This window comes from Aythya marila, assembly GCF_965140915.1.
Source record: "Aythya marila genome assembly, chromosome: 2".
Classification (NCBI taxonomy): Eukaryota; Metazoa; Chordata; class Aves; order Anseriformes; family Anatidae; genus Aythya; species Aythya marila.
The window spans coordinates 63,475,922-63,492,802 of NC_139043.1; the positions used below are offsets into that span (position 1 = coordinate 63,475,922).

The 16,881-nt window shown below is 37.7% G+C and overlaps 1 protein-coding gene across 1 annotated transcript; it reads left to right on the forward strand.

The window, feature by feature from the left end:
- The first annotated feature begins 13,131 nt into the window (after positions 1–13,131).
- LOC309875444 (putative G-protein coupled receptor 141) lies at positions 13,132–14,961 on the forward strand. Its single transcript, XM_082754856.1, has 2 exons — positions 13,132–13,240; positions 14,042–14,961. The coding sequence occupies exon 2, from the start codon at positions 14,069–14,071 to the stop codon at positions 14,924–14,926; it is 858 nt and encodes a 285-aa protein (XP_082610982.1). The 5' UTR covers positions 13,132–13,240; positions 14,042–14,068; the 3' UTR covers positions 14,927–14,961.
- The last annotated feature ends 1,920 nt before the right edge of the window (positions 14,962–16,881 follow it).

Here is a 16,881-nt window from a genome sequence, read left to right on the forward strand (position 1 = left end):
TAAATAAAGAGGCAATTTACCACAGCACTGTTCTGATATTCAAGAACATGCTCCATTCAGGGCTGCTGAAAGGATATTGTACCCTGTGTGCATTTTGTTTTGCCACAACAGTAATCGACCTGCAAAATCAGTCACAAAATAATAAAAAAAAAAATAATGACATGAAGGTAGATTTCTCGTTCTGTCCACCAACAGCAGACTGCAAACATAAGCTGATACATCTTTCATTGAGAAGTATTAATCTTCAGTCAATTAAACAGTTTGAAAGGCTGAACCTTCTTTGGTGCTTTAGGAGAGAGCTCTTGCTAATGCAGCAGTGGGGTGTGGAGAATAAACAAGGCTGGAAAACAATACTAGCAAACTTTTCACCCCAATAAATGTGAAGTACACAAAGCAGCGAAACTACAAGAACAGATGAAAAACCTGACAAGTGAAATTAGGCAGTCAGCAGTTCACGGGCAAATAAGTAAAGCCAAGCTGTGAGACAAAAATGACTCGCAAGAAAAATTGGTTGCTCCTTGGCTAAAATCCCTGAACAGGTCACTAGTGGGCATATTTAACTGTATGAGGGATAAAAAAGTGGTAATGGAGGGACATAGAAAAATACAGCACGTGAAATAAATCACCATAACAACATCTTTTACAAAAGTGTGTAGGGGTGTGAAAACACTGCAGTTAGAAGTGAGGTAAAAATGAAATATATATATGTATTTATATATATTCATGCTGGACTGAAACAGTTTCAGGTCTTTTAATGTGAAGACGTATTTTAGCTATTACAGAAAAACCCTTAACTGATAAAATATTAACAAGGACAAAATCTGGATGTCAGAATGTGGGTAAGAGCAAATGGTGACTTAGCTTTGCGTTACTAAATGTTCCATATTAGTAATTGCTGCAAATTAGTAATTTTAGTACCATACTTAATACCTTGAAACTTTACAGAGCTACAGAGTATGATCTGATTTTTGTGTGGTCCTCTGCAGAGCCAGAAGTTGGACTCGATGATCTTTGTGGGTCCCTTTCAACTTGGGATAGTCTCTGTATGATTCTATGATTCTGAAGATGTAGATAGGAGTTTGACCTCTGTCTTCTGTTGTACTAAGACTAGTTAAAATTACAGAACCACAAGAAAAGTAGATTGGAAGTGATGTCTTGAGGTCACGTAGTCCTATCCCCTGATGAAGTACGGCTAAACTCAAAGTTAGATAAGACTGCATGGGACTGTCTTGTGTTCTGAAAATTTCTAAGGATAAAGAAACCAAACACCTTCTCTGAACTACTGGCCCACAGCTGCACTCTCACATTATTATTATTTTGGCTTTTATGTATCATTCAGATTTGGAGTTTCCCTTACTGCAACTCATGACTTGCCTCTTGTTCTTTCGTCCAGGCAGCCGTGATGCATGGGATTGTTTCATCCCAGGTGCAGGATTCTGTAAGATTCCTGCTGGTCCACTTGCCAGTCTGCCGAGGAACATTCCTGACTTTCAGCATGTTTCCAGTTCCTCCAGTTTGGTGGTACCCAAAAGCTCTCCTATGTTATGCAGGTCATGGTGAGAATGTTGAAGGTTACCAGACCCAGCACTGAAGAGAATTGCTTATAACTTAATGCCACCTATTCCTATCTGATCCTGGTCAGTGGTCTGTCAATGCCACATCTGAACCTCACATCTGAGGTCCTTGCTCACCTGATATGCCCTGTCTTCTAGTGACTGAAGTAATTTCCCATCACTACGCCTCACCCCACTTCTGCTTTCTACTACAAATGGTATAAAGACTTTTTGCTACTTTTTTCCCCAAAAGCGAGATGCTTTGGAGAAAATGTTAAATAAATAGTTCTTCAGGCAACAATAGCCTGTATAGTCCAATCAGATGAAAACTGAAGTCTAGAAAGATTTTTTTCTGGAGTAATGTGTACTCCAAAAAGGCTTTCTGAATTAACTTTCTTCCTCTCTCTTTCTTTTTTCTTTCTTTTTTTTTTTCTTTTCTTTTCTTTTCTTTTCTTTTCTTTTCTTTTCTTTTCTTTTCTTTTCTTTTCTTTTCTTTTCTTTTCTTTTCTTTTCTTTTCTTTTCTTCTCTTTTCTTCTCTTTTCTTCTCTTTTCTTCTCTTTTCTTCTCTTTTCTTTTCTCTTTTCTTTTTTTCTTTTCTTTTCTTTTCTTTTCTTTTTTCTTTTCTTTTCTTTTCTTTTCTTTTCTTTTCTTTTCTTTTCTTTTCTTTTCTTTTCTTTTCTTTTCTTTTCTTTTCTTTTCTTTTCTTTTCTTTTCTTTTCTTTTCTTTTCTTTTCCCTTCTGTCTTCTTTTTCTTTCTTTTCTTTTTTTCCTTTTTTCTTTTTTTCTTTTTTTCTTTTCATTTCTATTTTTATTTTTCTTTTTCTCTTTTTTCTTTTCCTTTCTTTTTCTTTCTTCTTCCTTTCTCTTTGTCTCTTTCTCTCTATTTCCCTCTTTTCTCCTTTTCCTCTTCTCTGCTTTCAAATCTTTTCAAACAAATCTTCGATTTTGAAAAGCTTAATATTTTATTAATATTTAAAATATTTCATCTGTTTGCTTCAAAATTGAATTTTTCCTTTCTGTACTGAGTCTGGCTTGGATGAAGCTGATTTTATTCACATCAGCCTATATGATGCTGTATTATGGATTAACAAACAAAACAGTGCTGATAACACCAGTGTTTTAGCTCTCAATGAACAGTGCCAAAGCTTTCTTTGTTTTTTGGCCATGCTCCACCAGCAGGTGGAGTTGGGGTAGGCAAAAGTTTGAAAGGAGACACAGCCGGGACAGCTGACCCAAACTGACCCAAGATATACCTCATACCATGTAATGTGATGTGATGTTCATCATGGTGGGGGAGCATCTCCAAAGTAGCTGTTGCTCAGAGGATGGTTGGGCATTGATTAGTCCGCTGATGCTGAGTTTTTGCATCAGTTATTTAACTTTTTCTGTTCTCTTCACTTATTAAACTGTTTATCTTAACACATGAGGTTTTTTTTTTTCACTTTTACTTTTCCAATTCTCTCCCCTATCTTGCTGTGGGAAGTGATGGGCTGACTGGATGGGGACTCAGATGCCAGCCATGGTCAACCTTCCATACTGCTGAAATTAAGCCACATCTTTAAAGGAGTTAAAATACTGTATAATTCTTAAAATTGGTGTTTTGGACTACACTAAGCCCAAAAAGTTTTAGATTAGGAATTAAAAATGGATTTAAATACAATCCTACTTTTATTCAAATTGTTAAATTTGAGCATGCAAAGCAAAGAAGTCATAAAGCTCAGACAGGAAAAACCTGCTATGTATTCATATTTTAATCAGGAAGATTTTAAAGTATCAGGAGAATCTAACAAGCAACTTTTAAATAAATTATTTTTTCATCTTTTTATAGGTAACAACTGGCTTATACTGGTTAACAAAGGTTTGAAAGTCATACCTAAACCGTGCCTAGTGGGAAAAAAAAAAAGAAAAAAAAAGAAAAGAAAAGAAAAAAAAAAAAGAAAAGAAAAGAAAAGAAAAAAACAGCACCAAGAGAATTAATTGCCTCTTTCACTGGCCTTCTTTGAGCTGATTATCTAATGCCTGGATTTATTTCTGAGACTTTACATTGTCTGATGCAAAGGAATGTAACTTTGAATTTTTAGATGAATTAGGCCTCCAGCTTTACAGATAAAAATAATGTTTTTAAATACACTTCTTTCTACTACAGTTATTTCAGCTAATCTGTATATTGAAAATGTAAAAGTGAAGCATATAAATCTGTGTACCTTTGAAACCTGCAGGTAAACTCCATATCTGATTTTCACCTGAACTTTAGATCAAATTATTAATCCCATTTAAAACAGCTTTTTCTCTCTCAGATACAAAAAGTAAATTCCGCAATAGGTCAGGGTTTTCTTAGAGGAAAAGTAGGGTCTCTTGTAAAGAAAATCTTCCTCATGAGATTATTTCTTATAGCAAGCGAATGGCTGCTGAAGGGATGTTGGAGTAGATTAATGAATGTGATACTTAGAATCATAGAATCATAGAACATAGGACCCATAAGAATCATCGAGTCCAACTCCTGGCTCCACACAGGTCTACTCAAAAATTCAGACCATATGACTTAGACCACAGTCCAAACACTTCTTAAACTCTGACAGGCTTGGTGCTGTGACCACGTCCCTGGGGATCCTGTTCCAGCACACGACAGCCCTTTCAGTGAAGAACTTTTTCCTGATACCCAGCCTGAATGTCCCCTGCTTGACACCATTCCTTCGTGCCCTATCACTGGTCACTAAGGAGAACAGATCTGTGCCTGCCCCTCCACTCTCCATCATGAGGAAGCTGTAGGCCATGATGAGGTCTCCCTGCAGCCTCCTCTTCTCCAGGCTGAACAGGCCCAGTGACCTCAGCTGCTCCTCGTACATCTTCCACTCTAGGCCCTTCACCATCTTTGTAGCCTTCCTCTGGACACTCTCCAACAGTTTCATGTCCTTTTTGTACTGTGGCGCCCAGAACTGCACACAGTACTCGAGGTGAGGCTGCACCAGCACAGAGTAGATCATGGGATACTGTCGTGAATTAATGCCTCATGCAAGTATGTATGGCGGCTGTTATCCTGAAAGCAAAGTACTTTGAGAAGTGAACACGGGGCAGTGATAACCCTGGGGAAACAGTCACCTGCCCAATTATTCTTGGAAGGCAGCTACATGATGCTAAGCCACTAGAAGGCTAAAGCCACCAGAAGGCTTTTTAATGAACAGAGGAAAGATCTCCACATGAGAAAGAAATTATAGTCATAGGGCAGAGAATTGCTTGTGCTGTTTTTTGTCTCCTATTTATCTCAAACATATACTGGAAATAAATCTAAGAGTTGTGATTTCTAAAATCTGAGCTGGTTGAGCCAGTCCTATGAACCTCTGTGAAGTGCAATCACTTTTTTTTCCCTCACAGGTATTTAAAAAGAGAACTGATCAAGGACTGCAGGCCCTTTCAATTATTTCATGGTACAAATTTCCTTACAGAAAGGTGTGTGCCCTCCCAGGTCCTGGAGATCCGTACAAATAGCCAACTGACAACACTGTCACTGTGCAATTGATTAATTAGGCAGGTTTGCAAGGATGTTAGGAGTCCACTGACTATGATTAAAGAACCACCAACTTCTCCTTTTAATGCTTGCCAGAATGCGCATTTACCTTGTGGATGAACAAATACTAACACAGAAGCCTTTTCAGACTTGCAGCAATCTAACATGGGTGCTGTCAAATCCTGCCTCCTGCTGTACACAGGCATGAACAAGACAAAGTTCTTGTTTCCTCTCACTTGCTTGAATGAACAGACTTGAATTTAAGACTCGTCCTTGACCCAGGGATGTTTACCTACCAACTTCTTGGATAAAAAGCAGCAGGTTTTTAATCTCTGCTCCACTGGATTTGCTCAGAGCCTTTCAAGCTGCAAGACTTCTTGAAGGTCAGGAGCACTGGCCACCCCTCCAGTGGAAAGTGGAGACAGAGCACTAGAAGCAGAGCTGCCTCCAACCCCAAAGGGAAATAGCTGCAGAATACTAAGTGTCTCTTTCTGCTTTTTGAGGCAGCTCTCTAGTTGTCTCTCAGGAGCCAAGGCTGATTACCAACACTGGGACAATATACATGCCCTGGTTTTGGCTGGGATAGAGTTAATTTTCTTCCCAGTAACTTGTATAGTGCTGTTTTCCGGACTTAGGATGAGAACAATGCTGACACCACACTGGTCTTGCAGTTGCTGCAGAGGCTGGGGGTGCACCAGGAGCTGGGAGGGGACTCAGCCAGGACAGCTGGCACGCTCTGACCACAGGGATGTCCTATACTCTATGGTGTCATGCTGAAGAAAAAAACTGGGGGGTTGGCTGGAGTGCAGGTGCCACTGCTTGGGGTCTCACTGGGCATCGGTCAGCAGGTGGTGAGCAATTGCATCATGGATTCATGTGTCACTTGTTCTGTATATTCCTTTATCATTATTATGACTATTTTTTCCCTTCCTTTTCTGTCCTATTAAACTGTTTTTATCTCAGCCTATGGGTTTTACCCTTTTTCTGATTCACTCTCCATCCCAACGGGGGGGGTGGGGGGAGGAAAGCAAATGGCTGTATGGTGGATGGAACAGTGGGATGTGGGCTTTGCTCTAGACTCCCTTGTTTTCTCCTTCAGCTGGCAATTGGTGCCTTAAAATTTTCAAGTGTTGAGCTTGTGGCATTTTGTATTAATTTGAGTTTCACTCATTCAGAAATGATTGGTAGTTGAGTACATGACTGTATAAAGTAATTTCATGTTGCATGTGCAAAAATAGTTTTCTACCACTGTCACTTGCACTAACAAAGGCTTCCCACATCCTTCACTTCGAGTAACTGCTGGGGGTTGAAAGAAAAGCAATTAAGTTAATCACTTTATTTTAAACATTCCCTTCTATCTCATTCTCTTGTTTTACAGTCTATTTTTGTTACCATGGAAAGACAAGTCCAACAAGACTCTGCTAAATGGTTCATTTGGAACAGATCACATATTTCATTTTCATAGAGTTAGCTTAAAGTATGTTAATTAGTTACATGGCCCATCTACGCTTGAGGGTAGAAATGTTCTTACAATTACAGTAATTGCTCAAATCCTTGAGCTGATAAAACAAAGAAACAGTGAAAGCCATTGAATCAATCGATGTAGACAGTTTGACGATACTTAGGATCATGATCATTTTAGTCAAACAGGATTTGGATTGGTTGTCTATATTCTCTTTACCATGTGGTGAGAGTATGGGGTATAAACAGACATACGGCATGGCATTATTTTTATTTTGTTCCTGTGAACAGCATGTATAATGGAAGCACAGAGCATTCCAAATTAATAAAAGGGCAACAGAAATGACATTGTTTTTTCATTTTTCTAAATGCTGGTTGTGGCTGAATTATTTAGTAATATGTATAATATATATACATTTTAATATATAATCTAATATAGTGAGCAAAAAGCCTTTCTGCCTTTTCTGCCTTTGAGACATGCTCACAAGTAATGGTTTCTCACATTTTTCTCACATTTCAGCAAATAGCAATCCTGCGTAAGACCTAAATCTTCATACAGTCTGCTGTATTGATTTTAATTCATTTCCTCTTAAAGGCTATTTTTTGTTTTCTGTGAAAGAATAATTTTCTGTAAGGAAGCTGTGGTCATTTCTTTTTATCGTCACAGCAATAGAAGCAGCAGAAGTGCTGATGGAGATGTAAGTCAGAGCAGCTGGGGTAGTCACTGTTGTCATTTAAGATGTCTGCAACCTCCTCCTGAGAAGAGGATGAACTGGGTGCTTTGGACCCAAAAGAAACCTGAGGACTAGAAAGAGACCCCAACAGACATGCTATATTCTTGGTAACTTTGACAGTCTTTTATTAAACCACTGAGTTTCTAGTTCTGATGATGCCAGTGAGATTTATGATTAGAATATAAAATGACAGCTCTGTCCTGAGAAATGTCTGTTGGAACTACTGGTCTTAACATGGGTGATGGACTGGCCAGATCAAACATTCATTCCTGGTCATTACTGACAGAAAGTTTTTCAGAGGAAGGCAGAGAGGAGGAATACTTTAAATATTTAATCAACATCTCCTTTTAAATCCCTTGAGATTATTCCTGTCTGAACAATGCTGTGTTTCCTAAACCACCTCCATCATTGAACACTGCAGAACTGTTTTTTTCTCTTTTCACACAAAGTGTGGCCATGCTGTATAAGGCACTCTGATGGCGAAGGAGTCTGTTTTTGTACATAGAGAACTTATTTCACTGCACAAATGGTCTCAGCTTTGGAGGTTCCCCTGTTTGTGGATTTGCCCAACTGTAGGTTTACCAATACCAAACCTTGGCCTTTTTTTTTCTTTTTTTTTTTTTTTTTTTTTTTGAGTTGAAGGAAGCAGGTTGTGTGTGGAAGCTACTAGCTGAAATACTCAGATTTCAAACTCACCCTTGCTTCTCTGTGATTTTTTAGAAATCCTATTGGAAATTAAATAGGAAAAGGCTGGTAGACTACATCACCAGATTTGTATTCAGATTTCTAGTTAGTGAAAGGAACCAAAAAATCTTCTAGTTTTACAATCAATCCACTTTCCCTCGCTGACAACAGCATAAAGTATTATCACTATACATTGGAGATGTGCTAGGTCTTCTGCTTTATATACTGGTATACTTTTTATATTCTTCTTATATACTGGTATATTTTTATATCTCAGAATTCATACTATTGATATTATCATTATTAGTTTCCAAATAAGGATAAATTATAATCTAATCTTTTTTTTTTTTTTTTTTTTTTTTTTTTTTTTTGAGTTGTTCATGGGTTTGGGTTCCAGAGAGCTGAGAAAAAGATATAACTGATACTTTGAGTTCTCAAGAATTCAGAATCCTCTTTTGTCATTGTTTTTCTAGTAGATGTGCGTTTTGGGGGGTGTCTTTTGACAAAAATGGGTGACAAGTCTCTAGACACTGGAATCATCAAATCTTAAAGTAATTTTCTGACAGATGCATATTTTTTATTTTCTGAATCCTAGTCCCTGTCTTCTAGAGCTCTTCCTGGGGTTCCATCCAGAACATGAGCACTCACGTTTCTTCCAGAAAAATGGGAAACTTTCCTCAGTAAAGGTCAGGCTTATTTTTGTGGGACATAGTCACAAACACCAAAATGCGAGATCATTGAAAGCTTAAGATCAGTGGGAATTTGGAAACAACAACACCAAAACTGACATCTAAACCCACCTTAGAAAGCACCAGCTCTGTGTTTAGGGCACTGCCTGTGCTTCCTGCAATTCACTGAAAACTACTGCCCATGTGATGACTCTTCTTTTCTGCATGAGTCAATTGTTTTATATGTTTTCTTTCTAATTACTTTTTAGTTTAATAAACATTAAGCCTTGTCCAAATCTCATCAAGAAAATATTTGTTGCAGGGATTTAATCCCTGCAGAGGCCTTGTGGATTGTGCATATTGGTAGCAGAAAAGAAGAATTTGGAGTCTGTGGCTGTGACTGTATTTATCAAGCAACAGACTATGAGAAACAGGGTAAAGCAGCACCGAGTGTGGCTACCCCTAGAAAAGCAGACTTCTGAGAAAGGATGTGGTACACTAAAAAGAGGAAATTAAATTTGACAAGGAGGCAGGGTGTTCAAGTGGAAAGGAAAGAATCTGGAACCAGGAAAAAGTTATACTATCCATGTCAGAGCCTTGCCTCACATGAGGTTCTCTACAGCTGTTCACCTAGTACAAAGGTGTTTCAGAGCTGGCAATTATCAATTTGCTGGAATAATCTAAATCAGAAACAACTTTAATTGCATTTATAGGTGTTGGAGACTAGATCAACCAATAGTATGAACCTATTTCATAAATCTAGCTTACTATTAAACTGGTTTATACCAGCACAAGAGAATAACGAGTACAAGTTCCTGAACTTGTAATAATAAACCTTATCTCCACTCACCAAAACCAAGAACTAATAGTTTTGTTTCAAAAAGCAACATACCGTCTGCCTGTAATATACCCTACTACACTCCCTTGTAGAAACCCATGATATATTATTTCTTGTTATATAAAGCATAATACCTGTTTTTGAAATATATTAAATAGGTATGACTAAGGCAACTATATCATGATTGTTTCTAATGAACAGAGAAGCCAGATTGTCTCTTTCATCATGATAAAGCATGAGAAACTTCTCAACGTATCTCCAACCAACAAATAGAGGATTAGTATAAGAATCTCAAATCTCTTCTAAACTTGTTGACCACTTACTGACTGAAATTTTTCATTTCTTCGTGCAGAATGGGTGGGTGGTATTTTCAAGTTAAAGCATTTATCCTAAAACTACAATGGAGTATGATTTCCTCATTTTACAGTACCTGTGCCTCATGTATGACAGACAGGGAATAAGACAGCAAGAATCACTTGCAATCAGAGAAAGTGGTAAATTAAAATGCAACACAAGCATTCTCTGTCCTGCTGTTGTTTATGACTGACCTGTATTCAGCTTAATTTCCATATCAGTCTAGCAACAGAGGATTGAAATTACGAGCAATGATGACCCTAGGTTGGAAGCAGCTAAAACTGAAAACCTATCCAGTAACACAAGGTAGCTTTATGTTTGTTCCTAGACAGAAAGGAACTCTTCAGCTCTTGTAAAACTATAGTTTCTATTCTAATGACCAATAAATACAATATATTCTTACACAGTGACACTGAAAGCAGGGGAAATCATGCAGAAATGAAACAAAATATAAAAACTTAGAATTCTACTGGAGATCTAGATCCTGCTTAGAGGAACTTCTCTACAACCATGCATGGGCACATTCAGAAACATTTCCAGTCTCTGAACATTCAGCAGGTCTTGTTCCTCATCTCTCAACTATCACGTCTTCTTCTCTTTAATTTTCTCTTCTTAATGATTTAAAACCTCAGCTTTCCTCTTCATCTCATCTGTTTTCCTCAGTGTTGAGCCAGACATGTCCAGTTCTTTCCCTCCTTAAACTCTCTTTGTGATACCTGTCTTGACATGGATCTCTAGTGTGTATTTCTCTTTCAACCTTCTCACTACTGGTCCAGGCGAACTATGCAATGATGAAATAAGAAGCCGAAGAAAGATCTCAGAGTTCATTTGAAGAGTCTGAGATGACTCAATTTCCTGTTATACTCGAATGGGAAGCTGACCTAAAATTTAAGACCTCATTTACAAAGTACATGATTTATTTATTTATGTTTTTCTGAACAGAAGAAGATGAAGATAAAAGGTCAACAGACTGAACACTGAACGGTTTCAATGTACAAACTTAAAGGAATACTTTGAGGATATAGCAACTCAGAGGTATGAAACATCAATTCAGAAGTTCAGTTTCTGGCCCCCTGCAGTTTTGTGTCAGCCAAAACTGGTGTTCTTCCCCAAGTGACAAGAATTGAAAAGAAAACCTTAGTAGGGTTTTTTGAACTACTCTACATCCAAAGAGCTCAGACAGGACTGGATAAGGTAAGAGACTTTACTAAGCTCTTGATATTATATCCTGCTTTGGCTCTGTCTGGAGCTGGCTGTCATATAGTAGTTATTTCAGGAACCCAGTTTCTTCATGCCTCTTCTACATTGTTGCATGACTACTCAAGCTGTGGATTGCTCCAGACCCTGTGGACAGAACACAAGACTGCAGGCATTTGCCTGCTTTACCTAGAGATTGTGGATATAGTTTCATGGTCACGTTAACCCATCTAAAGCATTATGTCAGACACCCAGGCTGCTCCCTATCCTCCTATATATGTTTCTTCAGATCATTTTGCTGTCTAAACATCATTACTACCATGTCAGAAGCCTGTCCTTAAGTGGGATTAAGATGCTGGAACCGTACCTGGTGAGTACCATTATTCATATATCTCTTTTCTTTTGGTGCCCTGTTGGAACAATCACTCATTTCTCTTATCCCCAAGCCAAGAACACATGCAGTCTCCAGAACAGGGTTTCTCTCCTGCTCTGAATCCTAGTCTAGATGAGATGGCAACTGCTCAAAGCTTTCAGAGATCATCCAGAGAATGTCCCACAGACTGTTCTCTCTGTGGTTTTGCTTACATTCAAAATCCTTTCAGTTTATCTCCCTGACTTTTAGTGCCCATGTTGAGTCTTTGTATTTGTTTACTCTCTATCTTGTTCTTCCTAATAACTGTACTTAATAACAGGAGAGAAGACTCACAAAGTGAACCACCCTCACATTCCACAGAAGAAGATGCCTGCATATAATTGCAGAAGCAATTCTAGTTCAGACCTGCTGAGAGAGCGGTTTTATGTTACTGCTCACAAAACCTCATGTACCTCATTCTTGTTTGAGTACTGCTAATTCAGACTGTGGTCTAGACCTCTAATTGAAAAAAAAAATAAAAATCACTATTTTTTTTTCTCTTTCATTTCTAGTCAGGAAACTGCTTTTTGCTGTCCCTGGAAGATCCCCAACATAACGCTTTCCTTTTTACCAGTACTGTGGTTTGGGGTCAGCATTCATTCCTGTTGTTCAGACATAACCTTCAAGGTCACTGGCCTCTGCCTGTTTTTTATCTTATTTTATTTTATTTTATTTTATTTTATTTTATTCTATTTTATTTTATTTTATTTTATTTTATTTTATTTTATTTTATTTTATTTTATTTTTTATTTTTAAACAGAATGAACTCTTAAGTTGCTTTACGTACATGTGTGAGGTTTATTTTACTTACACAATTTAAACAGTGGGTAATCTCCTCTTAATTCTTGAAGATAGTACATTCAAGTGACTTTTTTTTTTTTTTTTTAATCTGCTAAATGCTTTGTTATTCTGGCACGTTTTAATTAACTATTAAATACAAAACAAGTACAGCTTTCCAGCATTTTTTTCTGCATGAACAAATGCTTGCACCTTCCTGTATGTGGGCTGAGAAAACTCTTAACCATTCTTGGGCAAACTGTAACAACCAAGGCTGTTTTATTCATACCAATTATGCATGTTGTATGCTATGGATGCATGAAATGGCAATGAAGAAGACGGAAACAATACAAATCGGAGACTATAAGGTAAAATTTAAGCATTTTATTTCTACAAATAGCAAAAAAATATAATCTATTTCTGAGTAACATAAACTGTTGACATTCGGACTGTAACAATGCTGTTTAAAATAAGAAAAAATGATTGTGTCTACTTAAGTAAGTTTGAAATATTAACAACATACACTGAAAAGTTATTTTGTGTCAGGAGCAGATAGTCATCTTTTTAAAGTTCATAAAGCTTTTCTTACAGCAAAGTTGATAGAAAAGCAAATTCATCATGCTTGTCTCAAGAATATTAGGTAAGCACATAATTTTAAACATATGACTTTTTCTAAGAACATGCATTTTGAAAGAGATTGAACAGAATGGTTTATATCAGTTTTGAACACAGCACTTCAGCAGCCTTCTAAAGATGCTTTGAGTGATGCTTTATAAAGAAGAAGTTTTTCTGAACATTCTTCTGTAACTGAAGAATGTTCTTCAGTTACAAACAATTACTAGGAAAAATGTGATCCTAATATTGGAAATACGCTTGTAATCACAAAATTGATTTTTTTTTTCACTCACTTTTATAGATGAGTGCAACAGAATTAAGATTTTCCAATTAAAGCCACATTTCTGATTTCAGACTCAAGAAGAAGCAAAGAAAGGGCACATTAACTTTCTAAGAAAACATTTCTTAGCTATTACTTCATTTTTTGAAACTCTTTCTAAGGTAAGGACAGACTCCATTAGCAAAATATGCTTGTAACCTTCATGCTATCCCTGTATACGTTTGTATAAGGAGAAACCTGTGTGCAAGCCTTATATTCAAATACAAATGCAGATGTCAACAAGTGCCTATAGGTTTATATCCTTGGGAAGAAAAAAAAATCCCATATTAATTTGTAGCTTTTAATTATTTTTCATAATAGAGTAGTACAGGTGAAATTCTGTAACAAAAAGACTTGAAGCTGAAGCAAGAAGAAACTATTTTTTAATCTGCAGATCTGTATTTTCACTGTGCTCTGTGAATCCAGAAACTGAAACTGTTGCTGCCTTATGGTTGCCCTGCAGTCACCCAGCAGGATGCTAAAAAGATGGCTTTGGTGTCTTCAGAAATTATGCACAAATTATACGTGCATTTCTTTGCATTTCAGTATTTTTCCTACCTTCAATTTTAGCTTTATAACATATGTGCAAATTAAACTTGTAGAGTTTACAGTCAACATCTTGACTATGTCAAAAAGTCTTGATTGAGGCAAATAATTGCACAAATATCCTGGTATGCAGTTTAGTAACTTAAAAACTCATTCATTATTATATATAATATGGTTTTAACACCAAGAGACACATCTTATTGCTGTCATATACAGCTTGACAACTATTATAAGGTTGTATATAAATGGGATAAAATTATTTCAAACACAATTCACTAAAATGTCACTTCATGAATCTGTGACATTCTATAATTAACAATAACAGAAGCAACAATGAAAGCATGTCTGTTTTAAAAGTTCACAATTTTAATTTTCAGTAACCTTCAGAAGAGGTGCTTAGGAGGATGCCTAATAGCAGCTTGACCCAGCAGAACCACTCCTCCAACGAGACACTGCTGGACGCCTTAGTCCACTCTGTTCTCATAATCCTGTACAGCATTGACCTGGCTGGCGGCACCCTCGGGGTCATCGTGATGTCCCACCAGTTGTTTCGAAGGAAGTCACAATCTGTGATGACCATTATCATCATCAACCTCCTGGTGCTGCACACCTTCCTGCTACTCAGCATCCCCTTTCGCCTCAGCTATTACATTTTACAGGAATGGAAATTTGGGACATTCACCTGCAGGCTAGTGAGTGCCATTATCTACTTTCACATGTACACCACCTTCTCGTTTTACGTTGCTATCATCGTAATACGTCTCTTCCGACTTGAGTTTAAGAAGTGCTACACTACAACGTGGGTGATTGCTGTCTGGCTGCTGGGAGCACTGGTGATTGCACCTGTTCTTCTCTCTTACTATGGCACTTCTAAAACATACACGTCCTCCCATTGCTTTCACTTCCAGCAGGAGATACAAGAGTTACGCATGACGATCGTAAACTACTGCTTGGTTGGAATTTTGGTGGCTGTTTGTGCTGTGCTCACTGTCATCCAGCTATCTGTGATCTATAGACTGGCTGTGAAATACTGGCCTGACATCAACTCCCATGTGGAATTCAGGGCTCAGGCAAAGAGTTTCTTCTTCATCTTGGTAATGTTAGTGTGCTTTATGCCTCATCATGTATTCAGAGTATATTACATCCAAAACTACCACCCGGATAAAGATCATAAACTTCTCCCATACAATGAAATTTTTTTAGCTTTAACAACAATGTGTTGCTTGGATATGTTGTGCCTCATAGCTGGAATAGCCCACTAAACTCTGAACTACCAGGAAATCCAGCCACTCTGTGTCAATACTGGCTCTCGGCTGAAATATACTTGTGTCAGGACTTTGCTGTGCCAGGGAGACTGCTGAGTTTTCAGCAAGGCTATATAGGATTGTCATAGTCTTTGGCTTTTACAGGCTAGGAAGATCCATCTTTCTGAAACTACTAGTTTTTATCTTCTCTCTTGAAGACAGACATATGAGCATTACTTTGGTCTTTGACCTAAATGTCACGTCACGAAGCTTCATTAAGATTTTCCTCAGTCGTTCCTCTTTTGCTCATTAGAGCACAAGTATCCATCCCTTCCTCTTTTTTCCACAGACTGTCCCAATAACTACAACCCACTGTGTCTAACAAGTTTTCACTGTGAAAGTAACAATTTCTTCTGTCAGTTGTGATACTGATGGGGAGAGGTAAGAAGGAAATTCCTTTACAACCTTTTTGTACAAGTGATTTTAGATAACAAGGCCACGAACTATATTAGAAATGTATTCAAGGCATGAAACAGGGCATGAGTGAAATGTTTTAGTGGAATATTCTAGCATAAGCTTCGTTTGTTCATCTATACAAAGTATACATTAAATTAAATGAAAACATTTAACATTCTCGTAGCTTCAACTTTACTTGATTCATTTCAAAAGCACAAGCAGCTCCCTGAACTGAGGTAATTACACCTTCAAAGTGAGTGAGAGCTGAACAGGTCACAAGTTTCAAAACTTTTGTCTTATGTCACTCTCCCACCAGGTCTGGATCGGTGGCTGTTACCCCTTAAGTCCATTTCAGCCAAAGAAATCCAAGTTACCATTGTGCCCTGCCCATAACCGGAGCTGGAATTCAGGACTGAGGGGTCTGGTCCTTCATGGAAGGATCAGCTTCTCTCTAGGAGAGGGAAATATTTAACAGCCTTCAAAAACCCTTTGAGCAGAAAATGTCTTTGATGTCTGGTCACTTTCAGTTGCCTGTTGATTTATTATCAGATGCCATATTTTTTCCATTTACAGATGTAACAAAGCAAAGCTAGAATAAACTAACTGAACTGTGTTTAATCAGTTCAAAATACGCTTGTGCATGTGTATATAAACTTTTGCAGGAGTGTATATTTTTTCCATTAGATGGATTATATTCTTTGTGAACTTGGAAAGTAGAATGAAATGACTGGGTCTTGCTCCCTCAGGAACCACATCCGCTCTGGGAATCTCCATTTTCACTATGTAAAAATTATTTTCAAGCATGCTGCTTGTTCTGCTCAGTGTAGAAGGTTTCCACCCTTCTGGCTAAGGCCTCACTGCATCACAACAGCTTGAGGCCAGCTTTCTCCCATTCCAAACTCCCAGGACTCACAGAAGTGTATACTTTCTCCTTTGTAACCCCATGAGTTACCAAAATTTGCATAATTTGCAGTCTGTCAATCTTTGCTATAGAAGTGCTATGATGCCCAGATTCAGACAGGTCAAAAGTTGATTTGGGAGGGTTGAAAAACTACACCTATCAAGGAATGCTAATGATGCCTCAGATTGATGGTCTTTTTTTGAACAAAAGAGCATACACTGACTTTGCCAATGCTAAACAAACATTTTTGCCTTTAATCATTTCCATAAAAACCTTTGTCCAAAATTCCTAATGGTGCCAGAATTCTTTCTGCTGCTTTTAAAAAGTGAAAGTCCAGGGGGACCATCACCAATTCCTGAAGCCTTCCAAATATCCTGACCTTCCCCTAGTGTTACCAGGTCCACTCCTGCTCTTACAATACAGTCTTTTCAGTCCATGATTTTCAAAGACAGAAGTTAGAGGTACAATAAAATATAATAAAACAGAGATACAACACAAAAGGCCAGATTCTAAAAAGGTAAATAGGTCCCAAAACAGCAGCTTTTTGATATTCTTCTCTGGGCAGTGGGCTGCATATGTACCTAATAAGACAGCTGGGAACCCTCAAGGAAAAAAA

Excerpts from the sequence above, each read along its gene's own strand:
- LOC309875444 (XM_082754856.1), top strand. The coding sequence starts at position 14,069 with ATGCCTAATAGCAGCTTGACCCAGCAGAACCACTCCTCCAACGAGACA.